General features: G+C 32.9%; 2 protein-coding genes across 2 annotated transcripts; one reads left to right on the top strand and one right to left on the bottom strand.

Annotated features, from left to right (window-relative positions):
• Nucleotides 1–3373: 3373 nt before the first annotated feature.
• On the top strand, nt 3374–16709 carry LOC133330157 (cell division cycle and apoptosis regulator protein 1-like). Its single transcript, XM_061538632.1, has 11 exons — nt 3374–4464; nt 5745–6257; nt 9961–10528; nt 11972–12098; nt 12170–12438; nt 12936–13118; nt 13188–13828; nt 13895–14070; nt 15310–15548; nt 15611–15708; nt 15773–16709. Exons 1-11 carry the CDS (start codon nt 3374–3376, stop codon nt 16707–16709), a joined length of 4842 nt encoding a protein of 1613 aa, XP_061394616.1.
• Nucleotides 16710–23039: 6330 nt separating this feature from the next.
• On the bottom strand, nt 23040–26512 carry LOC133330257 (band 7 protein AGAP004871-like). Its single transcript, XM_061538719.1, has 5 exons — nt 26464–26512; nt 26251–26398; nt 25830–26195; nt 23226–23391; nt 23040–23156 (listed from the first exon to the last, which is right to left on the bottom strand). Exons 1-5 carry the CDS (start codon nt 26510–26512, stop codon nt 23040–23042), a joined length of 846 nt encoding a protein of 281 aa, XP_061394703.1.
• Between the last annotated feature and the right edge of the window lie 996 nt (nt 26513–27508).

Here is a 27508-nt window from a genome sequence, read left to right as displayed (position 1 = left end):
TATTTTTTGTGTAGTTTATTTATTTTTTTAATGTTTTCAAAACCTTTTGTGTGCGGTCTCAAAAAAAATTTATTTTTTTTCAAAACGAATTTATTCTCAAAAAAAAAAGAAAAATTATAATTTAAGATTATATATATTAACACACATACACACTCGATGTACAATGTGCAAAAAATTGAAAAGAAAAACCAACTACAGCAACAATAAAAAAATTCATATAAAATATGATTTTTTTGAAAATTAATTTACTTTTATTAATATTTTCTTCATATATATAAAAAAATATTTTCTTTGTCCAAAATGTTTTGTTCTTAATACACCAAGTATATAAAAAAATGTAGTTACACTTACACACACACACACACACTTATATACACTTATTATCCTCTACACTTAATACAATACAAACAAATGAAATGAAACTGAAATCTCCAAATATTGTTAAAAATTCCAAAATTTATGTCTCAATATATATTTTATTTTCTATATAGAATTTATTATAATATTAAATGAAAGCATTTCCAATAATTTTTTGAAATTTGAATTTTTTTTACACTTTTTTTAGATTTTTCATTTTTTTTTAATTTGCAAAAAAAAATTTGAATATTTTGAAATTTTCTTTAAAAAATCAAAATTTTTTTTTAAAAAAATTTTTTAGATTTTTTTTTTTAAAAAAAAAAAAAAAATTTCAATTTTTTTTTTTTTTCAAAATTTCAACAAATTTTATCTGTTTTAGATCTTGAAATATTTTTTTTTAAAAATTATTAATTTTTTTTTTTCAAAAAAAGAAAATTTTTTGAAAATTTTAATTTTTTTAAATTTAAAAAAAATGTTTGATAATTTGAATTTTTTAAATTAAAAAAAAATGGAAAAAGATTTCTTTTAATTTTTTTTTTTGAAATTTCCTTTTATTTTTTACGACTGATATATTTTTTTATCTTGTAATAATTTTGAAATGTAAAAATTAGTTTTTTTGAAATTTCATTTTTTTTTGAATATTTAAATTTTTTCTTTTTAATTTTTAATTATTATTTTTTTATTTAAAAAAAAATGTTTGAAATTTTTGATTTTTTTTTTTTAATTTCAAAAAAAAATATATATTTGAAAATTTTATTTTTTTTTTCAAAATTCAAAAATTTGTAATTAAAAAAAAATTTTGAAAATTTATTTTTTTTTTGAAAATTTCAAAATTTTTTTACGACTGATATTTTTTTACATCCTGTAATAATTTTGTAATCTAAAATCTTTACATTATTTAAAGCTATACACATTTTTTTTAGGTTAGGAATTTTTGTAAGGTTATGTTATGAGATTTTATATATTATTTAATATATGCAATATATTTTTATTATAAAGAATAAAATTTTTTATTGAAAACATAATTTTTTTTTATTTTAAAAAATATATTTTCACTCAAAGAAGTATTTTTTTTCAAAAAAAAAAAAAAATCCAAAACTTATTAACATGTATTTATGTATGTACAAAACAAAAAAATAAATAAGTATTAAAAAAATGATTAACAAAATTACTGCTTTATAATTTCAAATTTAACACTAAAACTCACACATATATATTTACAACAATTAGTTTATAGCATACCAAAAATTTTCGGCTTAAGGCTTTTTGTACTTAAAAAAAATATAAATCAAAAGCTTGTAATTTGAAATAGAAAAATAAAACTATGGCAGCATACAATTTAGCATTGCAATATTAAATATTATTTTTAACGTAATTTAATTTTTTTTTTTTCAAATAAAAAATATATATTTCATTATTTTTCTCTTAGCTGTATCATAGATAACAAGCCCAAACACATTTTCTTCTCAGCCTATTTTTTTTTCATTGGTCGTTTGTCACTGTAATTGAATGCGCTAGTAGGGATGTCTTGATAATGCAAAAAATTAAAAAGAAAAAAATTAATAAAAAATAGTAAACAACAACAATTTTTGTCCAATAAGCTGAGTAAATAATTTATTAATTTGTAAACTTATTTCGAACTTAACTAAAACAACTACAATAAAAAAATAAATAAAAAAAAACAAGAAACAGAAATGTTGTTTTAATATTAATAAAATATTTTTTTAAATAATAAAAATATTTTTCAAAGGGAATTGGTGTAAGTTTTTTACAAATATTTTTTTATAAATTGATATTTTTAATTTTTTTAGGAATTATTTTTATTATTTAATTTAATTTTATATAATTTATATATATATATATATATATATATATTTTAATTTAATTTATTTAATTATTTTTTAAATTATTACAAACCTTTTTCACAAAAAAAAGAAAAAATCTCACTTAATTATTTTTAAAAATATGTTTTAATCCAATTAATTTTAATTTTTTAAAGATGATATTTTTAAGTTTTTTAATATTTTTTAAATTTTTTAAAAATATCTATTCCCAAAATTTTTAGGAATTATTTTTTTAATTGTTAAAAAATTCCTTTTCTCAATTTTGTAAAATTATTTTGATTATTTTAAAATGCTTTTTTCATATTTTTTAATTTATTAAAAATTATTACTTTAATTATTTCATTTTTTTTACATTTTTTATAAATCATTTAAAAAAAAATTGTTATTTATTTATTTTAATTTTTTAATATCATTTTAATACTTCAACTTAATGTGTTGCCTTACCCTCTATTGTCAACTTTTAAATATTTGGCAGCACTGTCATTGCTTGGCAGCACTGTTTTTCTCTACTGTCACCAAACCACTTGAATTGATGGCTGTCATCATTTTCCAGTGAATGTCGCCTTCCTTCTTCCTTTGCAATGACTTTCTCTTGATTTTGCCCGGTTATCGATTATCATTAAGCATTTGGTTACTTCTTCCTGCAAAAAAAACGGCATTTTTCCGTCCTCATTTTCCAGTGAATGCCGCCTTTCTTCTTCTTTTGCAATGACAATGGCATTTATGTTTTGGGCCGGTTATCGATTACCATTCACCAATTGGTTACTTCTTTCTGAAAAAGTCGGTTCTCATTTACTCTCTATCCCACCTCATTCGTAAACAATTCCGGTTCTCTTTTATTCTCCATCCCACCTCATTCGTAAATTTTCAGTTATTCCATTTTGACGTCTTCTTTATCGGCCATTTTGTCTCCTCCTCCTGCCATTCGTTAGCCGGTGGAACGTTTTTCAATTTGTCTGCAGTCGGTGAAAAAATGCCCGAGAAAATCATTCACTCGGCAATCTTCGTATAACCAAAGTTGTGTGGATTAGTCGAAAAACGATTTACTTATCCCTAGGTCACATTTAATTTTTTTCCGGACGAAAAAAAGCCACACAAAAGTGTTTTTACTTATTTAATTACTGCAAAAATCGCCGGAAAATAAAAGGAAGTTAAAAACACACACAAACAAAATGTCATTTGGTGGCCAATCGAACGCCTGGCAGCGCAACATGATGCAGCAAGGCCATCCGCAATCGAATTCATTTCCACAATATGGTGGATTTCAGAACAATATGGCTTCTGGATTTCATGGCGGCGGTGGTGGTGGTGGCGTCGGAGGAGGTGGAAATATGTACCCCAACGCAGGTGGTGATGGCGGTGTTGGCGGAGGCGGTGGTGGATCGGTTCAATATCCCATACGAACTGGTTTAAATCCAGTTGCCTTTCAAGGCAGTGGTGTGGGAGGTGGCGGTGGTGGTGGTATGCCACCACAGAATCGCCATTACAATTCCATTGGAACGGTGACAAAGATCAGCAACGATTGCGGTTTGGTCAACAATGAAGTGTTCTTCTATCGCAATGTTTGCAAGGGGCCCGAACCCAAGCTGGGTGATCGTGTCATCTTTGAGGCCAGCTATTCGACAAGTGGCCAATTCAAGTGGAATGCCACCCAAATACAATTAATGCCATCCAAGCCGCCAATGATGAATCAAATGGATGCAAATTATGGTAGTCCTGGACCAATGTCAAATGATTATCCACGAGGAGGAGGAGGTGGCGGCGGCGTCCAAATGCAGCGACATCCTTCACCCAAACGCTCTGCACTCTCACCCATAAGACATGATCGTGATCGTCGGGGTGGTGATCGCGATAGACACCGCCGTTCCTGGGATCGTGATGATGACGACCACGACAGGAAGAGGCGTCGTGAAGATAGAGAACAGCGAAGCCGTGATCGTAATAATTCTCTAAATCGTGGTGCAGGAGGAGCAGCTGCCGGTGGTGCTACTAGAGATAGAGAACGTGACCGGGATTACAGACGCAATGATCGCAGCGATAGAGATCAACATCGTGAACGAGAACGTGACCGTGATAGGGCTGATAGACCTGAACGCGGTGATCGAGTGGAGAGGGAACGTGAGCGAGATCGCGACAAGGAAAAGGAACGTGAAAAGCCGCGTGACGCGGCTGTGGAGAAGAATCAGAGTGTGGTACCCAAGGGTGGTCGGAATCGTGCTATACGTCGTTATATGATTCAAATACCAAAACATTTGTTGGCACTGTAAGTTTTTCCCGCTCCTTTATATATAGTAGAGATTTTCGATAACATTACTTTGCTAAAGAAAATCGATCTATAACAATAATTTGCGATATAAAATTAATCGATAACAATGGTTTATGGTAGAAAATTGGTCGTTAACAAATGTTGTCTAAAGCAAATCTATCGATAACAATGGTTATTGATAGAAAATCTGTCGATAAAATTCACTTTTATAGAAAATTTATCGATAACAATGGTTATTGATAGAAAATCTTTTGTTAAAAATTATTATCGATAGGATATCTGGCGTCTATAATGGTTATTGATAAAAAAATTATGATTTTTGTATTTAAATGTTACCGATAACTAAGATTTTCTGTATAAATGTTATCGATAACAACAAGTTTTTTGATTTTTTATTTTCTATAGAAAATTTGTCGTTAATTAATATAATATTTCTATAGAAAAATTGTTGACACCTTTTATTTTCAATAAAAAAATTATCGATAATAAAAATTGTCTATAGAAAATTTATCGATAATTATAATTCTCAAAAAATATATATATATATCGATAATTGAAATCTTCTATAGAGAATTTATCGATAATTAAAATAGTCTATATAAAATTTATCGATAACTTTAATTCTATATAGAAATTTTTACGAAATTTTAAATATAGAAAATATATAAATTTTATGTAGAAAATTTATCAATAACTTCAATTCCTATTGTTAATTTATCGACAACTTTAATTCCCTTCAGAAAATTAATCGATAACTTTAATTATCTATGGTTAAGTTATCGATAACTTTAATTCTCTACAAAGAATAACACGAATTTTCTATAGAAAATTTATCGATATTTCTAACCAACTTGATATATATTTTATTATCTATAGATAACTTATCGATATTCTTAATTTTCCATAGAAAAATTGTTTTCGATAACCTTAATTTTCCGGAGAAAAATGATCGATAACACGAATTTTCTATGAAAAATGTATCGATAAATTAAATTTGTCTATAAACCCTATAGACAAATTATCGATATCTTTAATTTTCTATACAAATTTTATCGATAACTTCATTTTTCTAGAAAATAAATATCGATAACTTAAATTATCTATAGAAAATTTATCGAAATCACGATTTTCCTATTGAAAAATGATCAATAAGATCAATTTTCTAAAAAAAAATAGATCGAAATTTTAAATATCTGTAAAAAATTTATCGATAACTATACATTTTCTTTTTTATTTATTTTATTAATTAATTTATTATCGTATTTTTTTATTTTCAGCAAATATGCCGATATTCAAACCCTACGCAATCGTTATTCATCACTCTATATACCATCGGACTTTTTCCATGCCAATATCAAATGGACCGAAACATTTACACCCGATAATCCATTTTCGCTGCGACGACCCTGTCAATTTCATTTAATGGATAAAAATGCCGAATCTCCATTCGAACAACCTTCCCAGGATGAACTAGAACCAGCTGATGCCGATTATGTCTATTCGGCTAAAGTAATGCTTCTGTCGTTGCCACCAATTGCCGAAATTTATCGGAAATGTTTTGAAAATAATAATAAAGATGATGCGGATCATCAGCAACCGGGACATTTATCACGTCTCATTAATTTTTTGGTTGGCCTCAAAGGCTCCAAAGAACCAATGGCCATTGGTGGACCATGGTCACCATCGCTGGATGGTGAAAATCCGGATACAGATCCATCGGTATTGATACGTACAGCGATACGTACATGCAAAGCATTGACTAATATTGATTTATCCAATTGTACGCAATGGTATGTATGGGGCGTATTATCTATGTATTTTATTTTGATTCAATATTTTATTTTTTTTTGAAATTTGTATTGGGTTTGATGATGATGATCACAATGAAAATGATTGAATTTGGAATGTTACGATTTAGTTAATTTTTATTATGTACATAGAGTTCTATAGAGGTAGATGCATATATACGATAATTTTTATTTATTGAAATATTAAAAACATGAGGGAAAGATTTGAAAATAATGAAAAAATTAGAGGAATTTAATGGCAAATATTTTTTTCTAATTGAAATCGAGAAAAGCTGGTATGAGAATTTGAGGTTAGGTTAATTTTGCCAAATCACGATAAAGTTCGTAATATATAAGATAGAGCTTTAAAATTTTGCACATACCTTGCTAATACTACTAGGATGATTGTTATTGAAAATGGGATACACCAGTCCACGTTTTGGTATGGCCCCCATATAGCGGATTACTAAACGATTTTGGCCACTTTTTTCAACCGAAATGGTTGTAAAATGGTATTTTAGGTTCTCATTGCTTAAAAATCGTACGAAAATTTATCAATATTGATTGAAGTTTCCGGTAAGAACCCATATAACGTAACCCTCGTATTTTTCGATTTTGCGAATTTTTGGGTTGCTTTTCGTCCGAAATGCCTGTAATTTAGTAATTTAGGTTCTCGTTGGGTAGTAAATCTTCCTACCAAAAATTATGAATTTTGCTCAATTTTCAAGGGTGGTTCCCATATAACGTAACCCCCCTGTTTTTTCGATTTTTGCGAATTTTGGGGTTGTTTTTCGTCCGAAATTCGTGTAATTTGATATTTTAGATTTTCATTGCTTAGCAATTCTTCCTACCAAAAATTATGAATATTGGTCCCCAAATAACGGAACCCCCTAATAATCGATTTTTGGTGATTTTAGGGACGTTTTTCAAACGAATTGACTCAAATTTGATATTTTAGATTCTTGTTGGGTAGAAAATCTCTCTACTTAAAATTATCAATATTGGTTTAATTTTTAGAGTAGTCCCCATATAACGGATCCCCTAAATATTCGATTTGTTGCTGGTTTCGACAATATTTTTCAAACTAAATGACTAATATTTTACATTATCGTTGGGTAGTAAATCTCTCTACCAAAAATGATCAAGATTGGTCCACTTTTAAGGGTAGTCCCAATTTAACGGAACCCCAAAATATTCGATTTTTGGGAATTTTGTCCGGCCTTTTTCAACAGAAATGGTTGAAATTTGCTATTTTAACTTCTCATCGGGTAGATAATTTTTCTACCAAAAATGATAAACATTGGTCCACTTTTAAGGGTAGTCCCCATTTGACGGAACCCTAAAATATTCGATTTTTGGTAATTTTCAGGAACGTTTTTCAACCGAAATTGCTGAAATTTAATATTTCAGATTATCGTTGGGTAGAGAATCCCTCTACCAAAAATTATCAATATTGTTTCACTTTTTAGGGTAGTCCCCATATAACGGAACCCTAAAATATTCGATTTGTGAGGATTTTGGAGAAATTTATTCTAGAGAAATATGGTAGTAATTTGGTATTTTAGATTCTTGTTGGGTAGAAAATCTCTCTACCAAAAATTTTCAATATTGGTTTATTTTTAAGGGTATTCCCCGTATAATGTAACCCTCGTATTTTTCGATTTTTGCGAATTTTCGGGGCGTTTTTCAACCTTTTTGGCTGTAATTGGGTATTTGAAGTTCACATTGTTTAGAAAACCTTACTACCAAAAATTATGAATATTGGTCCATTTTTAATGGTAGCCTCCATATAACGGTAACCCGAATTTATTCGATTTTTGCCGATTTTGCCCACTTTTTTCAACCGAAATGATTCTAATTTGGTATTTTAGGTCGTCATTGGTTAGAAAATCTTCCTACCACAAATGATCAAAATTGGTCAACTTTTAAGGGTAGTCCCCGTTTGACGGAACTCCTAAGAATTCGATTTTTGGTGATTTCCGCCAATATTTTTCAACCGAAATGGTTGGAATTTGGTATTTTAGGTCCTCATTGGCTAGCAAATCTTTCTTCAACAAATTATCAATATTGGTTCATTTTTAAGGTTAGTCCCCATATAACGGAACCCTGAAATATTCGATTTTTGGCGATTTTCCCCACTATTTTTCAAGCTAAATGGCTGTAATTTGATATTTTGTGTCCTCATTGGCTAGCAAATCGTCCTTCAAAAAATGTTTAATATTGGTCCACTTTTAAGGGTAGGCCCCATATAATGGAACCACCTCATATTCGATTTTTGGGGATTTTAAGGGTCGTTTTCAAATCGAATTGACTCTAATTTAATAGAATTGTATTTTGGAAAGCATCATACTTTCTCAAAATGTTTTTCAAGGCATATAACCTAAAATTTTATTTTGAGGTTAGGTTGTGATTTTTTTCATTATTATTTTTTTATTAAAAAAAAATTAAAACATCAACAAAAATATACATATAAAACGGATTTTTTAGTTAGTTTCCATTACCCAACAGTATTTTTAATATTATTTTTTATTTTATTTAATTTTTTTTAGGTTAGTTACATATTTTCGATTTTTTTAAGGTTAGGTTCACATATTTTCTCGATTTCAATAGGAGAAAAAGAAAAGATTTGCCACGAAAAATTCTGAATAAAAACAATTGAATAAAATTTTATATTCGAGTTTAGTGTTGATAGTCATTTTTTATTAGTTCTTTTTTTTTAAATTTTTATTTTTTTAGTTTTAAATAATAAAAAAATATTCACTTCTTTTTCCAGCTAAGCACTTGTGTGTACCAACAAAAAAAGACTTTATTTAATTTATTGAAATATATTTCCTATATAAAAAAAATCAAAAACAAAAAATCTTAAAAAAGAAAACATTTTTTAGATTTTTTTGACTAGAGTTTTGTGCCACATTCCTTATGATTTTTTTCTTTCTTTTTCCATGTTTGTTTACGCGACAAATTTGTACCAAAAAATCAAAACAAAACAAAAAAATCTCTCTATAAAAACCTAAATATCTAAAATATCCAAAATCAAAACAAATCGAAACGAACGACGAATTCTTCTTCCTTGCCAAAAACCGAACGAACACCAATAAAAAAAACCTGACTGCGTTGTATCTGGGTGTTTGTGATGACGATGATGACCGACCTTGGCCTCTGGACTTTTTGGATCAACAACAACAACATGTCATGCGTTTTTGGTAAACAAAATCTGCTCTTGGATGTCATCTTTTGGCTGGCTGCTGCTTGATCTGCTCAAAAAAATTGTTCTTCGATGTCATCTCCTGGCTTGGCCTGGACTGCTGCTTGATCTGCTCAAAAAAATTTGTTCTTCGATGTCATCTGCTGGCTGGCCTGTTCTGCTGCTTGATCTGCGCAAAAATATCTGTTCTTCGATGTCATCTGCTGGACTGGCCTGGACTGCGGATTGATCTGCTCAAAAAAATCTGTTCTCCGATGTCATCTGTCTGGCTGGCCTGGTCTGCTGCTTTATTTGTTTATGGACCGACCGACTTTGCTGAACCTTGGCGTTCTTGTTTGTTCCATCCTCGTTGATAATTCGAAAAAAATTCGACTGGTGCCGAACTTCTGATTACTGTACCTGCCTGCTGCTGTTTCTTCAACGTTGTCCTTTTGGTCTATATCTTCATCTGCAAAATAAAAAAACCGTTGGTCTTCGAAAAAACTCTTTGGGCTCGCTTAGGTATCGTTTTATGGAACTCTACTATCATCGTTCCGAGTATAAAAACATGGAAAAAGGTGGACCGCCTCGTGTTGAAACTGTGGTCATATTCTTGCCGGACATACACTCCTGTATGCCCTCCATTGCCGAATACAATACGATGGTGGGCCTCTACAAGGCCACGGCTGAAAAAATCATTTCTCGTCGGGCTGCTGCCACAACAAAGGCTATCGCTTCCAAGGCCGCGAATGCCGACAATGAGGGGGCTGCAACCAAACCCTCGGATGACAACAATGCTGACGGAGACGAAGAAAATGCCCAGCCGGGTGAAGAAGAAAATATGCAAGGGGGCGACGAAGGTGATGGTGATGATGGCGAAAATAATGCTGTGGTTGAGGGGGAGGAACAGGAGGCTGAGGGGGAAAATGCCGATGCGGATCAGGATGAACAAATGGATAATTCAGGTGTTGATGCCGCGGATGGTGAACCAGATGAGTCAACTACTCACCAGGATAATGATGGTGATGATGACGACGACATGGGCCACCAAGAGGACCATGTCCCCGATGCTGAGGCGGCTGACGAAAATGTAACTTAACCAAGATGTTATGGTGATGATGTAGTTAAACGAAAAACAAAAAAATCAGTCTCTCAATTCAAAACACTTAGCCTAAGTTTTTGTTGCCATTTCTTTTTTTACTTTCATTTTTTTCAACAGCGAACCCACACCCGATCCTTGATTTAAAAAATGAAAACTTTTCACAAGTCTCCCCACTCAACGTAAATAGTAGACCTAGGGAAGAACTTTTAGTTCAGTTTTTAAAAAGAGCAATCAACGTCCGTTTTCAATTAAAAAAAAAAAAAAAAAAAATTAGAAATTTAATTTTCCCTAAAACTTCGATCTGCCACCGTTTAAACAAATTTTCTGACTCTACCCCGCTCACTATCCCAAAAAATGATGATAGTTTTCTTAAAAAAAATATACTTTTTTTAGCCTTTAAAAGCTAAAACTTTTCAAATCTATTTTTTTTTTTCTAGAAATTTAAAAAAAAAATTATTTTTTTTTTCAAAAAAAAAAAAAAATCAAAAAAAAATTTTTTTCGAAAAACACTTTTCACAATATTATTTCAAGAAATTAAAAAAAAATATTTAAAAAAAGTTTTATAAAAAATTTTTTTAAGTTTTTTTTGAAAAAAATTATTTTTTTTTTTTCAAAAAACTTTTCCCTATATTTTTTCTAGAAATTAAAAAAAAAAATAAAATTTTAAAATTTTTTTTTTTTAAAAAAAAAATTTCTAGAATTTAATAAAATTGATTCTTTTTAATTCCTAGAAAAAATATAATGAAAGAGTTTTCCGATTTTTTTTTTGATTTTTAAAAAAAAATTAAAATTTTTTTTCGAAAAACACTATATTTTTTCTAGAAATTAAAAAAATTACAGTTTTAATTTTTTTTTTTAATTTTGAAAAAAAAATCTTTCTAGAAATTTATAAAATTAAGTTTTTTAATTTCAAGAAAAAATTTTCAAAAAAAATTGAAATAGAAACAAGATTTTACTTTTTTTTTTAATTTTGAAAAAATGTCATTCTAGGATAAAATTAAACTTTTTTAATTTCTAGAATAAATATAGTGAAAATTGTTTTTCGAAAAAAAAATTTAATTTTTTTATTTTTTTTTGTAAAAAAAAATATTTTTTTTGAGAAAAATTTTATTTTTAAATATTTTTTTTTAATTTCTAGAAAAAATATAGCGAAAAGAGTTTTCCAAAAAATTTTTTTTTATTTTTTTTAAATTAAAACTAAAAAAAATTCAACGGCAGTTTTGAAATTTCAAACCAATTTCGTTTTTCTTTTTTTATTATTATTATTTTTATAGTTCTAATAGATGGTTTGAAACGTTGTCGTTTTTTAAATTATTGTTTAGAAGAAGAAGAGAATTCAACAACAAAACTCTTCATGTTGTTGTTGTATTTTTGTTATGAAATTCCAAACTCACTTGATTTTATGTTTTTGTTTTATTAATACCTTATCCATGTGCTGCGTATATTTTACAGGAGGAACCCACACCAGAACCTACCCACTACTCGCTATTGGATTTGAAAAACATGAAGGTTCAAGAGATACGTGATGAACTATTGGCCAGAGATTTATCGGATAAGGGTAAGAAGACTTAAAAAATACTCTCCTCCTATTTTCAGAATTTATTTTTATTTTTTTAATTTTGTTTTTAGGCGTTCGCAATGTGGTCATGGCCCGTCTGGCCAAGGCCTTAAATACGGAAAAGCGTGAAGAAATCAAAGCCAAGAATCGTGAAAAACATCAACAAAAAATGGGCGGCTCAAATAAAAAAGCGGCAAACGATACTGCCGCCGCCGAAGCTGCTGACGAGGATGTGAATGCCAAATTGGATGATAGTACCAAGGATTGGGCCGACGCCATTGATTTTGAAATGAGCGATATTGTCATATTGGATGAATATGATGCCAATAAAAATAATGAGGTGAGGAGGATAAAAGATAAAGTCCTTGGGGTCCCTTAAAATCCACAAGGCGTGGATTTTTTTAAATGGTTTTTTGATATTTTAATTTTTAAAAAATCCACGCCTTAATAAAAATAATGAGGTGAGGAGAATATAATATAAAGACCCTGGGGTGTCTAAAAATCCACAAGGTGTGGATTTTTTTTAAAGATTTTTTGATACTTTAATTTTTAAAAAATCCACGCCTCTGAGAGCCATTTTTAAAACATCCACGCCTCTGAGATTACCCAAAAAATAATCTTTAAAAAATCCACGCCTCTGAAATTACCCAAAAAAAATTTTTTAAAAAATTCACGCATCTGAAATTATCCAAAAAATAATTTTTAAAAAATCCACGCCTCTGAAATTACCCAAAAAATAATTTTTAAAAAATCCACGCCTCTGAAATTACCCAAAAAATAATTTTTAAAAAATCCACGCCTCTGAAACTATATTTTCCTCCTCTATTTTCATTTCAGGATAAGGCCATGTCTCGCCGGGAAAAGGCAAAACTGCTGCGCCGCTACACATTGCCCTCTACCCCACAAATTGTGGTGCATCCAAATAAATTGGCCAAGGGTGGTAGTTTCGATTGTGCCCTAATGTCACTGCAGGTCTTAATGGATTATCATCATGCCGATACCAAAGAGAGGATCTTTGAGGTGAGATTTTGCAATTATACAACATCATTTCAAATTCCTTAATCATTTTCCTCCAATTTCTATTTCCAGTTATCCCTATTTGCGGAACTCTTCAACGAGATGTTAATGCGTGACTTTGCCTTTAACATTTACAAAGAGATACATATTTACAATAGCAAGGATCACTCTGCTGCGGAAGATAATAATGAGGCTGGAACTGCTGCTGCTGGAGGAGAGGAATCGAAATCCGCTGATGGCGAGGAAAATAGTGAAGGCGCAAAATCTACCGCCGATAATAATGGTGGTGAAAAATCATCGGATGATGGCAAATCGGGATCATCATCACGCAAACGACGCACAAGCACCAAGGATCCACAAGATTCGGAGAAGGCATCAGAGAAGCCACCACCAAAACGTCGTATGAGTACAATTGATGGCAGGGAATTGGCCATCGCCTCAGGTGCCACCGATGACCAACACAAGAAACGTCATGGCAGTACCGTGGATGGTCGTGATGCTGACGATTCCAAATCGACTGATAGCAACAAAAAAGTTGTGGTCGCCAAACCACTGTTACTCTTATCATTCCTCTATTTTGATTCCACCCATTGTGGTTATATTTTCGAACGCGATTTGGAAGATTTGTTTATGGTGTTGGGTTTGAATCTGTCGCGTTCACAAATTAAAAAGGTTTTGTCGAAAATTGGCACCCGGTCTTTGGTTCATTATCGGTGAGTTGGTGGCGGAGGAGAGATGAGATTTTTTTTATTTTAATTTCATTTTTTTCGAATTTCTAGTAAACTTACCGACAAAAAGGAATCGGCCGATGCCTTGGCCAAAATTGAAGATGCCGATGATTTGGATTTGGAAGAGCTCAAAGATATTGCGGCTGGCAATAATAAATATGAATTTGTCTTTGGCGAGACTCAGCACAGCAATTATGCCATACCGATTGAGGGTGATGGAAATGAATGTAAGTAAACAGAAGAAGGATAGCGTGGATTTAAAAAAATATATTTTTTTAAAGTAGCCAGATAGGTGGGGATTTTAAAAAAAATATTTTTTGGGGAATCCGCAAGGGGTGGATTTTTTAGGAAATATTTTTTAAGGTTTACACAAGGCGTGGATTTAAAAAAAATTCAAGGATTAAAAAATTTTTTTTTCAAGGATTTTTTAAAAAAATATTTTTCAAGGATTTTTTAAAAAAATGGCACATGGTATTATGTCTTTGTGCATATGTTTGTAACAGGCAAAAGGAAACGAAACAGACACATGTTTCCTTTTGAGAATATGCATGGAATCACTTTCTGAGTCGATTTACGCATGTTCGTCTGTCTGCCCGTCCGTCCATGTATTTTTGTGAACAGGTCGCATTTATGATCCGATTTGGATGAAATTTGGCATAGGTCACTTATTTGGCCCAAGGACGAGCTTTATTGAAATGAAAAATCAGTTCAGATTTAGATATAGCTCCCATATATATTTTCTTTCGATTTAATGTAAATGGTCCATCAAAGTCCCTTAATATCTTTCGATTTACACGAAATTTGGCACAGCGTAATGAATTAGGTCTAGAATGATGTGTGTTAAGTTTCGTGAAAATCGGTTCAGATTTAGATATAGCTCCCATATATATTTTCGTCCGATTTAATGTAAATGCTCCACCAAAGTCCCTTAATATCTTTCGATTAGCACGAAATTTGGCACAGTGTAATGAATTAGGTCTAGAGTGATGTGTGTTAAGTTTCCTGAATATCGGTTCTGATTTAGATTTTTTTTTTAGTACAAAAATTTTTAGTAAAAATTTTTGATAGTAATTTTTTTTAGTAAAATATTTTTTTAGTAACATTTTATTTTAGTAAAAATTTTTTGAGTTAACCATTTTTTTAGTAAATTTTTTTTTAGTAAAATTTTTTTAATAAAAATTTTTTAGTAAAAATTTTTTTAGTAGATTTTTTTTTACTAAAATTTTTTTTACTAATTTTTTTTAGTAAAATTGTTTTATTAATTTTTTTTAGTAAATTTTTTTAGTAAAAATTTTTTTAGTAAAAATTTTTTTTAGCAAAATTTTTTTTAGTAAATGATTTTTCTAATAAAATTTTTTTAATAAAAATTTTTTTGGGGGGATTTTTTAAAAATATATTTCTTTTAATTATCACCATGTTGGAGACCTAACCTAACTTTTGCTTTTTTTCTTCTCTTCTTCTTCCAGCCGATTTGGTTCATTACAATGGTGCCGTCATTCACGTGGGCAAATTAATGGAACAAATTAAACGTACCGAAAAAGAGTTATCCGATATGGAAAAGCTGTACAATGATCTGGTTAAGGAGCACAGCGATTTGCAAAAGGAACAGAGCAAGGCCAAGTCCAAAATCAAAGACCTATCCGATGATACAAAGAGTTTGCGTAGGAAGTTGACCGATACCAATCAGGAACTTTATACCTTGACTGTGAGTTGGAAATGATTTTTAGAAAAAAAAATGGTTTAATTTGTTTTTTTTTCACCTTACAGCGTAAATATCGAGATCAAAACTCAACATTGTTGTATATCTATACCCGGGTGGAACCCTACTTCTCCAAGGATAAGGACAAGGATTCCAAAAATGAAAGGTAATGGTGGGATTTTTTTTTGCTTTGGAGAAAAGGTTTTTATTTTGTTTCTCTTTTTTCGTAGTTCCCATAAGGATGACAAAGATTCGGAAAAGGATAAACACCGGGGTGATAAACACTCAGACAAGGATCATTCCAAGGAAAAATCCAAAGAATCTGAAAAAGATAAAACCAAGGATAGAGATCATCATGACAAGGAAAAATCTTCCAATGTCATCAAATCGGAAAAAGATAAAGAAAAATCGAAGGAATGTGAAAAGGAAAAAGAGAAAGAAAAACCAGTGAAGGTGGAAAAAGTCGAAGCCATGGAGACAGATAACAACACCAGTGAAGAAACAAAGGAAGCACCAGCAGCAGCTGTTACCATTAAAAAAGAAGAGGAAAAGAAGGAGGCCACAGAAAAACCAAGTGAAGAGAAGAAGGAAAACAAAGAGCAGGCTACACCAGCTGCTGAAACTCCAGCAAAAGAAACCAAACCGGAAACCAAGAAAACTGAGGAAACTGCCGTAAAGGTAGCTGCTGAAACTCCCAAGAAATCTGAGGAAGAGAAAAAGGAGGCTACTAGCGTAACAACCAAGGCAGCCGCCACAACAAAACCTGCACAAACAAATGGTGCTAAGCCAGCAGCAGCCGGCAGCAAACCAGCAGCAGGTGCGACAACTGCTAACAAGGCCACAACGGCCGCCAAGGCAACACCAGCCAAAAATGTTGCAACAAAGACGGCAGGTGGGGCCACACCAGCCAAGGTCAACAAACCAGCCGCTGGTACACCAGCTAAACCCGCTGCTGGCACAGCAGCCAAACCCGCTACTGGCACACCAGCCAAACTCGCCGCTGGTACCCCAGCTAAACCCGCCGCTGGCAAACCAGCAGCCACACCAGCAAAACCAGCTGCTGCTGGCGCTGCAGGCAAAGCAACATCCGCAAAGGCTAACCCCAATGTTAAGAAACCTGCAGGAACTGCAAATAAAAAACCCAACACAGACAACTCTCAAAAATAAATATATGTAATTCGATATTCATTCTCTATACATAAGTAAAGATTTCACTCAAAGGATTTTTTTTTTTGGAAAACTCGGTATCATTTAAGTAATTTTTTCTAATTTCTTTTAATATATGTGTACCCTTTTTCCTCTCTCTCTCACGATTTTGGTGTAAAAAAAAAGAATTGACATGAAATGCATTAAAAAAATACTAGACCACAACAAAAACAAGAACATGTTTGAACAAATATTTATTATATAAAATAAAAATATATAATAATCAATCGATACACACAAACCACCTAAATAATTTAAATTAAAAATAAATGTGTTTTATTAAAAAAAAAAAAAAAACTTAGCTGGCTTGACAGAACTTTCGTTCCATAATCTGAGCTTAAAAAATATTTCAAGGCGCATCGGTCTTTTGCGCCGTTTTTCCAATTTGAAAGATATTCGGCAATGTTGTGCTCCACTTGATTTTTCCATCTTATTCATGGCCTTCCCCTTCTGCGTGAACCATCAGCTGGTTCGCTTTTATATGCCTTATGGGCTGGGGCATCTTCATCCATTCTCACATCAGGACCTAGGCAACGTAGTCGCTGCAGTTCAATACGTCTAACAATATCGATGTCCGAGAATAGCTGATACAACTCATGGTTCAATCGACGGCGAAATTCACCGTCAACGCAAATCGGCCCATAGATATTTCGGAGAATTTTTCTCTCAAACATTTCAAGAGCTGACTCATCTGCTTGCGCAAGCATCCATGCTTCAGATCCATACAATACAGCACGGGTAGTATCAGCGTCTTGTAGAGTGTGAGTTTGGTCTGGCGGGAGGTGGCCTTGTTTTTGAGTTGTTTGCTAAGACCATAGTAGCATTGGTTGGCCATCACTATCCTTCTCCGAATTTCAAAACTGATGTCATTCGTTTTATTTATGGCGGTACCAAGGCATATAAAATCTTTGACTACATGTAGTTCTCAAGTTCAACAGTTGGTCCGAGTCTACTGAACGTCTTGCGAGTTGATACCTTCAGCTTGGTCTTCTCGCCCGACCCACTTGGTCAGACTCCTTCTCAATTTGTTCAAAGGTGGCTGTTACCGCTCTCAGTGTTCGACCAATTATGACCTTCATCGATGTCATCGGCGTAGGCGAGTAACATGTGTTGTTTGGTGTACAGAGTGTCATTTCACAGTTCACCTCGTATGACATTTTCCAGCAGGATGTTAAAAAGGTCACACGACAACCTGTCAGCTTGTCGGAATCCTCCTTCGGTATTAAATGGGCTCCGAGAGGTCTTTTACGACTTTAACTGCTTATCTTGTGCCACTTAAAGTTATCCTGCATATCCGTATGAATTTTGCAGGAATGCCGAATGCAGACATGGCTTTAAACACCTTTGAACGAATAGGGCTGTCGAATGCGGCTTTATAGTCGACGAATAGGTGAAATGTGTCGATGTGTTTTTCGTGGGTTTTTTCCAGGATTTGGCGCAGAATGAAAATCTAGTCAATGGTGGATTTGGTATGGTCAAATAATGTCATTGACCATTGGACTCAATCGTTCACACAGCACTCTGGATAGCACTTTATATGCGATGGGAAGGAGACTTATTCCTCTATAGTTGGCACATATCTCCTTTTTTTTGTGCACCGGACACAGGATACTGAGGTTCTAATCACTGGGCATGCTTTCCTCTAGCCAAACTGTGCTTATCAGCTGGTGCATGCATCTTCCCTACCAGCATCTGACCACCAGTCTTGAATAGTTCGGCTTGAAACCCATCGACACCTGCTGCCTTATTATTCTTCAGCCGATTGATTGCTATTCTGACTTCATCTTGCCTAAGGGTGGTATACACTCTATACCGACATCTCTTATTGGTTCTGAGGCATCCTCTTCACCGCTACTATTTGATACCAGAAGTTTTTCAAAATGCTCCTTCCAGATCCTCAGCACGCTGTCTGTATCTGTCACCAGGTTTCCTTCTTTATCTCTATAGGAGGATGTGCCTGCACCATGGCCTTCGGTTTGGTGTTTTACCTGTTTGTAGAATTTTCCGACTTCATTCTGACTCCTGTACATCCCGATTTGCTCACGCTCATGCTTTTCTTGTTCTTTCTTCTTTTTTTCGGAAAATATGTTTCTTCTCTCTCCTTTTCTCCCGATAGTTCTCCATCGCATTACGTGTTGTTTTTGTACGCTGCGTTTTTCATATCAGTAGCATTACGACACTTCTGATCGTACCATGGGTTTCTTCGTGGTGGTCTTTGGTACCCAAGTGTTGCTTTTGCTGCAGTTTATAGGGAGTGGGCAATTCTCTGCCACTGTGCTTCTATATTATTATCGGGACAACGGGCGCTTTCGTCAAGCAGTTGTGTTTGCAGTTTTCTACGTTAAATTTCCGTGTCACATTAGATCGCACCTTTGCTGCTACATTAAGGGTGCGTACCTTGGCTGCCACAAGGTAATGGTCCGAATCGATATTCGCTCCTCTGATCGATCGGACGTCTAAAACACTGGATGAATGCATTCCGTCTATCGATTTGTTGTTCGTTGCTCGAACCTGTTCTGTACAACGTGCGCAGATCGTGGTCTTTTATACGTTAGCGGGGGTCGTCAACATTAGGGAGGTTTGGTTTTCTTCTTCTTTGCTTTTTCATAGTAGGTTGGGTTTTCCGAGTGTAGGCAACTAACCCGACGCCTCAACCCATTGTTTTTATAGTTCTTATGGGTAAACTCGCGGCATATATTAGCTCACTATTTCAACAGGTGATGAAAATAGCTACCCCAGGTGGCACCACGGGTCAGTGTCCACAATTGAGATGAAAGAGGGACCAAGATAAGCCTGGACTTCGCCATGTTAAAGCCAATCAGAGCCGTTACTTGGTATCTATCATCCTCTACGCCACCCAAAAAATTTTTTTAATCGATATGCTCCGAAATAAAATTTAAAAAATCCAAACTTCCTATTTCTGTTCTATGCTCACTTCTACCCTCGTTAATAAATAAATTCCCATTTTTCCATTCTTCCTCTTTTCCCATTGGCCAACAAATTCCACTCTCTTTTTGTTGTCACCACCCATTGAGTTGAGTGAATTGCGATTGAGTGATTCTCGCACAAACTTATTGCGAATTATTTGCATCGAAATCGACCAAGGGATGTTTCAGTTGCAAAACGGCGCCCAACCTGAAAACATTCGCAGCAATGCGTCCGGTCCTCTTCAAAAAAGAAAACTATGTGAGCTACAACAAGGACACCAATAAATCCACCTGTCTGCTGTGTCATCGGGAACTGTGTGGCCTGATCATTGGCAATATCAAGCGGCACTATGAGACCATGCATAATATCAAATTTACCCGCGATTATTTGCCAACGGCTAAGCTTCATATTAACACCCTGACAAGGCCAAAGGAGGACAATGTTTTGAGGTTAACTAAAAATAAATTCGTTAAATGTTGTGTGGGCCTGGTGGCGGTAAAAAATCTCCCACTGAAAATATTCGATGATGAAATGTATTTCCGGAAATTGATTGCACCCTATCAGGAGGAATTCTCTTTGCAATTGACGGGTGAAAATATTCTCGATGGCCTGGAATTTTGGGCATTGCGGGTCAAGTCCCAGTTACGTGGAAAATTCCAGAAGAAATTATTGGCGCTAAAAATCGACATCATGGGGGCACAAGGACGACATGTGATGGGTCTATATCTCCAATTTATAGAAAATTATAAATTAATTTCCCACAGCGTTGGAGCCGTGGAATTGAAAAAGGGGCAACTTCGTAACGCAGAATTTATGAAAAAGGAAATTTTAAAGTGTCTCCGCGAATATGAGGTAGATATTCGACAACTCTATGCCCTAACTTGTGATGGTCGCGGCAAGGCTCTCAAGGCCTTGGAACTTATACAACAAGACATTGAAGAGAACGTATCTGAAGATGCTTCTGAAGGGGATATATCCCTCAAACCCATAGTCTCGGTACTCTATTCCGGTTCCTATATTATCGAATTGGCAGCCCGTCTCTATTTCACCTCTATGGAAAGCGAACTCACAGAATGTCGCCACATTATCGAAACCATACGCCAACAGAAAATCAATCCCAAATTTGTACCCCGTTTGGACTCCACCCTGCGCTGGCAATCCACTTTCGATATGATGTCATCGCTGAAGGAGTTCATTGAAAATTCTGAAATTGAAACGGATTATGGTGGGAAATTAGAATGTCTGGAGGATTTTATGGATACGCATACACCACTCGAGGAATGGTTGGAACCTCAACATCAACCACAATACATTGTCGGAGATTTCTATCGTGATTGGTTGGTATGCGAAGCGAAATTAAAACAAATGTCGGATAATGAATATGCCATGCATTTGCTGGAAGCAGTGCTGGAGGTTAAGCAGACCCTGCTCGATAATGAGGCATTTAATGCGGCCCTGTATTTTGATCCACGATTTAATCATTTGGATTCGCCATATTTTAGTGAGGAGCGGAGAAAACAGGCGGTGGTAAGTGGGCTTAAATATATTTTTCAAAAAATCGGAACAACTTAGGCCTGGAAAAATAATTTTTCAAAAGCCTATCCTTAGGCGTTAATTTTTTTAAAAACATTTCTTTCGAAGCCTATCCTTAGACGTGGATTTTTTTAAAATAATTTTTTCAAGAGCCTATCCTTAGGCGTGGAGTTTTTTAAAAATAATTTTTTCAGGAGCCAATCCAAAGGTGTGGATTTTTTAAAAATAATTTTTTCAGGAGCCTATCCTTAGGCGTGGATTTTTTAAAAATAATTTTTTCAGGAGCCTATCCTTAGGCGTGGATTTTTTAAAAATAATTTTTTCAGGAGCCTATCCTTAGGCGTGGATTTTTAAAAATAATTTTTTCAGGAGCCTATCCTTAATTTTTTAAAAATAATTTTTTCAGGAGCCTATCCTTAGGCGTGGATTTTTTAAAAATAATTTTTTCAGGAGCCTATCCTTAGGCGTGGATTTTTTAAAAATAATTTTTTCAGGAGCCTATCCTTAGGCGTGGATTTTTTAAAAATAATTTTTTCAGGAGCCTATCCTTAGGCGTGGATTTTTTAAAAATAATTTTTTCAGGAGCCTATCCTTAGGCGTGGATTTTTTAAAAATAATTTTTTCAGGAGCCTATCCTTAGGCGTGGATTTTTTAAAAATAATTTTTTCAGGAGCCTATCCTTAGGCGTGGATTTTTTAAAAATAATTTTTTCAGGAGCCTATCCTTAGGCGTAGATTTTTTAAAATACTTTTTTCAAGAGCCTATCCTTAGGCGTGGATTTAAAAAATCGGAACCACCTTAAAAATGTTTTTCCGAAGCCTATTCATAAGCGTGGATTTAAAAAATCGGAACCACCTTAAAATATTTTTCCGAAGCCTATCCTTATGCGTGCATTTAAAAAATCGGAACCGCCTTATACATATTTTTCCGAAGCCTATCCTTAGGCGTGGATTTTAAAAAATCGGAACCACCTTAAACATATTTTTCGAAGCCTATCCTTAGGCGTGGATTTAAAAATAATTTTTCAAGAGCCTATCCTTAGGCGTGGGTTTAAAAAATCGGAACCACCTTAAAAAATATTTTTCCGAAGGCGTGGATTTTTTAAAAATAATTTTTCAAGAGCCTATCCTTAGGCGTGGATATTTTCACGCTTTGTTGGTAGTTCGAAAAAATATTAAAAAAAAAACTACGGATTTTTTATATTTTTAAATATATTTTTTTTTAATTCCCCAGGACCACATAATGCGCCTGCAGTCCCTCATGAATACCCTGGAATGTGACACCCGCCTCCTATCGGATGATTATGATGCCCAAAATAATGCCAAATTAGTGGGCCGCCTCGAAGATCCCTATAATATTTTAGAAGCTGAAATACCACAAATTGCCCGAAATTCTACAGCTCCCGAGATTCGTTTGACAACACGACAGAAATTGGAATATTTAGCCTGCTCCGCCCGGCTACCATATTCGGCAAATATTTTAGAATATTGGCAAAAAATGCAGATTAAAGATCCGGAAATACATATCCTGATGAAGGTCGCATTGGCTGTCTATGTAAATCAATCGACTGTGGAGAGGACTCGTAGTGCCCTGGCCACCATATTGACCAAAGAAAAGTCACGGCTGCCAATGAGGGTGTTGAATAATATGTTGCTGGTCAAGCTCAATGCGGATGTCTTGGAGGAGGTTGAGGCTTAGAGAGCAGATGCGAAGGATATAACTATAAAACAGCCATAACTGTGAAGAATAAAAAATTATTTATTAAAAAAAAAAAAAATAAAAAAAATCCGTCGAAGTCCTTGTTTTTATTTTTTACGGAGATCTAGGGATCTACGAAGAGATTTGCGAATTTGGTCTCGTCAGCGACAACAAATCAATGGGAAAGGGAAATATAATTGTCGAATTGTGTTCACTGGATATATTCGATAGGGTTTGTAAATAACGAAGCTGAAAAAATAAGGAATAAAAAATGAAGCATACTTTTAGGGTCAAATAGGGGTTAGAGGAAATATCTACCTGTAATATTATGGGATTTGAGGCCATAACATCTGAGGCTTCTTTCAAAGCCTTCGAAGAACTCAACTCTCCCTCAGCTGCCACAATTTTGGCCTTGGCCTCTCGCAAGGCCTCCGCTTCGGCAGCCATGGCCCGTTGCATGGCAATGGGTAGGCGGACATCTTTTCTGGAAAATTCGGAAAAAATTATTTTTATAGTAAAACTATAGAAATGGCAATAATCAGAATAAAAAATTAAAAAATATTTTTTTAAAGGTGTGGATTTAAAAAAAAAATCAAGGCGGTTATTTTTTAAAAAATATTTTTTCAATGTGTGGATTTAAAAACAAAAATTTCAAGGCGGGGATTTTTCAAAAAATAAAAAATATTTTTTCAAGGAGTGGATTTTTTAAAAAATGGATTTAAAAAAAAATTCAAGGCGGGGATTTTTTAAATAATATTTTTTTAAGGCGTGGATTTTTTAAAAAAAATATTTTTTTAAGGCGTGGATTTTTTAAAAAATATTTTTTCAAGGCGTGGATTTTTTAAAAAATATTTTTTCAAGGCGTGGTTTTTTTAAAAAATATTTTTTCAAGGCGTGGTTTTTTTAAAAACATAATTTTTCAAAAAATATTTTTCAAGGCGTGGATTTTTTAAATAATAATTTTTCAATGCGTTGGTTTTTTTAAAAAATATTTTTCAAGGCGTGAATTTGGATTTTGGATTTTTAAAAAAAATATTTTTTAGGCGTGAATTTGGATTTTGGATTTTTAAAAAAAATATTTTTTAGGCGTGGATTTAAAAACAATATTTTTTTAAGGCGTGGATTTTTTAAAAAAATATTTTTCAAGGCGTGGATTTAAAAAAAAATATATTTTTCAAGGCGTGGATTTAAAAAAAAATATTTTTTCAAGGCGTGGATTTTTAAAAAATTATTTATTTCAAAGCGTGGATTTAAAAAAAAAAAATTCCAGGCGTGGATTTTTAAAAAAAAAATTCCAGGCGTGGATTTAAAAAAAAAAGTTCCAGGCGTGGATTTAAAAAAAAATTTTTTCAAGGCGTGGATTTTTTAAAAAAATATTTTTTTAAGAAGCCACATCAAGGCTTGGATTTTTTAAAAAAATATTTTTCCAATGCGAGTATTTCTTTAAAAAATATTTTTTCAAGAAGCCAATTTTTTTAAAAATATATTTTTAAAATGCGTGGATTTTTTAAAAAATATTTTTTCAAGGCTTGGATTTTTTAAAAAAATATTTTTCAAGGCTTGGATTTTTTAAAAAATATTTTTTAAATGCGTGGATTTTTTAAAAAATATTTTTTCAAGGCTTGGATTTTTTAAAAAATATTTTATCAAGGCTTGGATTTTTTAAAAAATATTTTTTCAAGGCGGGGATTTTTTAAAAAATATTTTTTCAATGCGGGGATTTTTTAAAAAATATATAAATTTTTTTTAAATAAAAATATTTTTTCAAGGCGTTGGTTTTTTTAAAAAATATTTTTTCAAGGCGTGGATTTAAAAAAAATATTGGATTTTGGAAAAAAAAAAATTTTTTTCAAGGCGTGGATTTTTAAAAAAATATTTTTTCAAGGCGTGGATTTTTAAAAAAATATTTTTTCAAGGCGTGGATTTAAAAACAATATTTTTTTAAGGCGTGGATTTTTTAAAAAATATTTTTCAAGGCGTGGATTTAAAAAAAATATTTTTTAAGGCGTGGGTTTAAAAAAAATATTTTTTCAAGGCGTGGATTTTTTAAAAAAATTTTTTTTCAAGGCGTGGATTTAAAAAAAAAATTTCAAGGCGTGGATTTAAAAAAAAATTTCAAGGCGTGGATTTAAAAAAAAATATTTTTTCAAGGCGTTAATTTTTTAAAGAAATATTTTTTCAAGGCTTGGATTTTTTAAAAAATATTTTTTCAAGAACCCAATTTTTTAAAAAATATTTTTTAAATGCGTGGATTTTTTAAAAAATATTTTTTCAAGGCTTGGATTTTTTAAAAAATATTTTTTCAAGAACCCAATTTTTTAAAAAATATTTTTTAAATGCGTGGATTTTTTAAAAAATATTTTTTCAAGGCTTGGATTTTTTAAAAAATATTTTTTCAAGGCTTGGATTTTTTAAAAAATATTTTTTCAAGGCGGGGATTTTTTAAAAAATATTTTTTCAAGGCGGGGATTTTTTATAAAATATATATATATTGTTTTTAAATAAAAAAATTATTTCAAGGCGTGGATTTTTTAAAAAATATTATTTCAAGGTCGTGGATTTTTTAAAAAATATTTTTTCAAGGCGTGAATTTTTTAAAAAATATTTTTTCAAGGCGTGGATTTTTTAAAATTTTTTTTTCAAGGCGTGGATTTTTTAAAAAAATTTTTTCAAGGCGTGGATTTAAAAAAAAAAATTCAAGGCGTGGATTTAAAAAAAAAATTCAAGGCGTGGATTTAAAAAAAAAAATCAAGGCGTGGGTTTGTTAAAACATATTTTTTGAAGAATCCAATTTTTTTTAAAAAATATTTTTTGAATAATCCAATTTTTTTTTTAAAAAATATTTTTTGAAGAATCCAATTTTTTTTAAAAAATATTTTTGGAAGAGTCCAAATTTTTAAAAAATATTTCTTCGAAACTCACATCTCCACCCTTTCCACCTTGACACCCCAAGGGTCGGTGGCCTCATCCAAAATGATGCCAATTGTTCGAGACATTGATTCCTTGGCCGTCAGCAGTTCCATTAAATTCTTGGTACCCACAATATTACTCAGGGTAGTTTGGGCCAACAACCTAGTCGATTCGTGAACATTGCGGATTTGTATAACCGAATCCAAGGGATTGCGAATACTATAATATACGACAGCATCAACTTGTATGGTCACCGAATCTCGGGTCAAAACTTCCTGTGGCGGAACATCAAAAGACTGGGTACGTAAATCCACCTTGATATAATCATCTACGCAGGGTAGTAGGAAAACCAAACCGGGACCACGTATGCCACCTTTTCTGTAAAGATTTTCAATTTAATTTTAAAAAATTTCTAACCACTTCGGGGGGATACCTCAATCTACCCAAACGAAAGACGACAATTCTTTGGTAATGGGCCACCGTCACCAAACAACACCATATCGATAGGGGAAAGGTTAGGAAGAGCAATATGAGGGATAGGAACACAATGGACTTCTCGGAGGGAATGGGTGTGGTATCAGCTGGGGTGGGGGAGGGGAAATGATTATTTTTTTTTTCAAATTTTGCTTGTTAGCTTCAAACTTACATGACCTTATATGGGGCTTGGGAATATTGGGCAAGACTTCACAATTCATTTTTAAAACCGAGAATTTCTAATGCGAACAATTTTTAAACAAATTTTCAATTACAAAATTAATTTTAAAAAATATTAAAATTTATAGAATTCAAAATCTTTACAACACATATTTATTATTAGGTTTGTTCCCATAACAATTAAAATATTTTTAAAAAAATTATGGATTTTTGTAAAAAAAATATTTTAAATCCACGCCTTGTGTTGGCTTTAAAAAATATTTTAAAAAAATCCCCACCTATCTGGCTTCTCTCGGGTGGCGTAGGGGATGATAGATACCAAGCAACGGCTCTGATTGGCTTTAACATGGCGAAGTCCAGGCTTATCTTGGTCCCTCTTTCATTTCAATTGTGGACACTGACTTCCCCGTGGTGCCACCTGGGGTAGCTATTTTCATCATCCAATGAAATAGAGAGCTAATATGTGCCGCAAGTTCACCCATAAGAACTATAAAATAAATGGGTTGAGGCGTCGGATTAGTTGCCCACACTCGGAAAACCGAACCTACTATGAAAAAGCAAAGAAAAAGAAAACCAAACCCCCCTAATGTTGACGACCCCCGCAAACGTATAAAGGACCACGATCTGCGAATCTGAACTTGGAATGTGCGCACGTTGTACAGAACAGGCGTAGTGTTCGCTTTGGCGGAAGTACAAAGCCGATATTCTTGCCTTACAGGAAATGCGATGGAATGGAACTGGCGTAAGTAAATCAGATCAGATTACGGCCTGTATTATAGCTGCCATGAAACGAGACGTGAATTTGGCTGAGGATTTATGGTTAACAGGAGAATAAAAGACCTCGTCTCCAGATTCACTCCAGTAGATGAGCGAATTGCTATAATCCGTATAAAAGCGAAGTTCATCTACATCAGTCTCATTTGAGCCCATGCTCCGACCGAAGCTAAAGATGAACAGAGACCAAAGACATTTTTTACGAGCACCTAGAAACAGCATATGATCGCTGCCCCGGCTATGACATTAAAATTATGCTAGGA

Source organism: Musca vetustissima, unplaced genomic scaffold (assembly GCF_032173495.1).
Source record: "Musca vetustissima isolate MV318-11 ecotype Yass unplaced genomic scaffold, APGP_CSIRO_Mvet_v1 utg189827, whole genome shotgun sequence".
Classification (NCBI taxonomy): domain Eukaryota; kingdom Metazoa; phylum Arthropoda; class Insecta; order Diptera; family Muscidae; genus Musca; species Musca vetustissima.
Note: the sequence above shows the minus strand (reverse complement) of the source record. Positions and strands in the feature narration are given on the sequence as shown.

Excerpts from the sequence above, each read along its gene's own strand:
- LOC133330157 (XM_061538632.1), top strand. The coding sequence starts at position 3,374 with ATGTCATTTGGTGGCCAATCGAACGCCTGGCAGCGCAACATGATGCAG. Across the intron at positions 10,529-11,971 it reads CTGAGGCGGCTGACGAAAAT|TGTGCTGCGTATATTTTACA; the intron begins GTAACTTAACCA and ends ATACCTTATCCA. Across the intron at positions 14,071-15,309 it reads TGAGGGTGATGGAAATGAAT|CCGATTTGGTTCATTACAAT; the intron begins GTAAGTAAACAG and ends TTCTTCTTCCAG.
- LOC133330257 (XM_061538719.1), bottom strand. The coding sequence starts at position 26,512 with ATGAATTGTGAAGTCTTGCCCAATATTCCCAAGCCCCATATAAGGTCA. Across the intron at positions 26,196-26,250 it reads TTTCGTTTGGGTAGATTGAG|AAAAGGTGGCATACGTGGTC; the intron begins GTATCCCCCCGA and ends AAATCTTTACAG. Across the intron at positions 23,392-25,829 it reads AAGGTGGAAAGGGTGGAGAT|AAAAGATGTCCGCCTACCCA; the intron begins GTGAGTTTCGAA and ends CGAATTTTCCAG.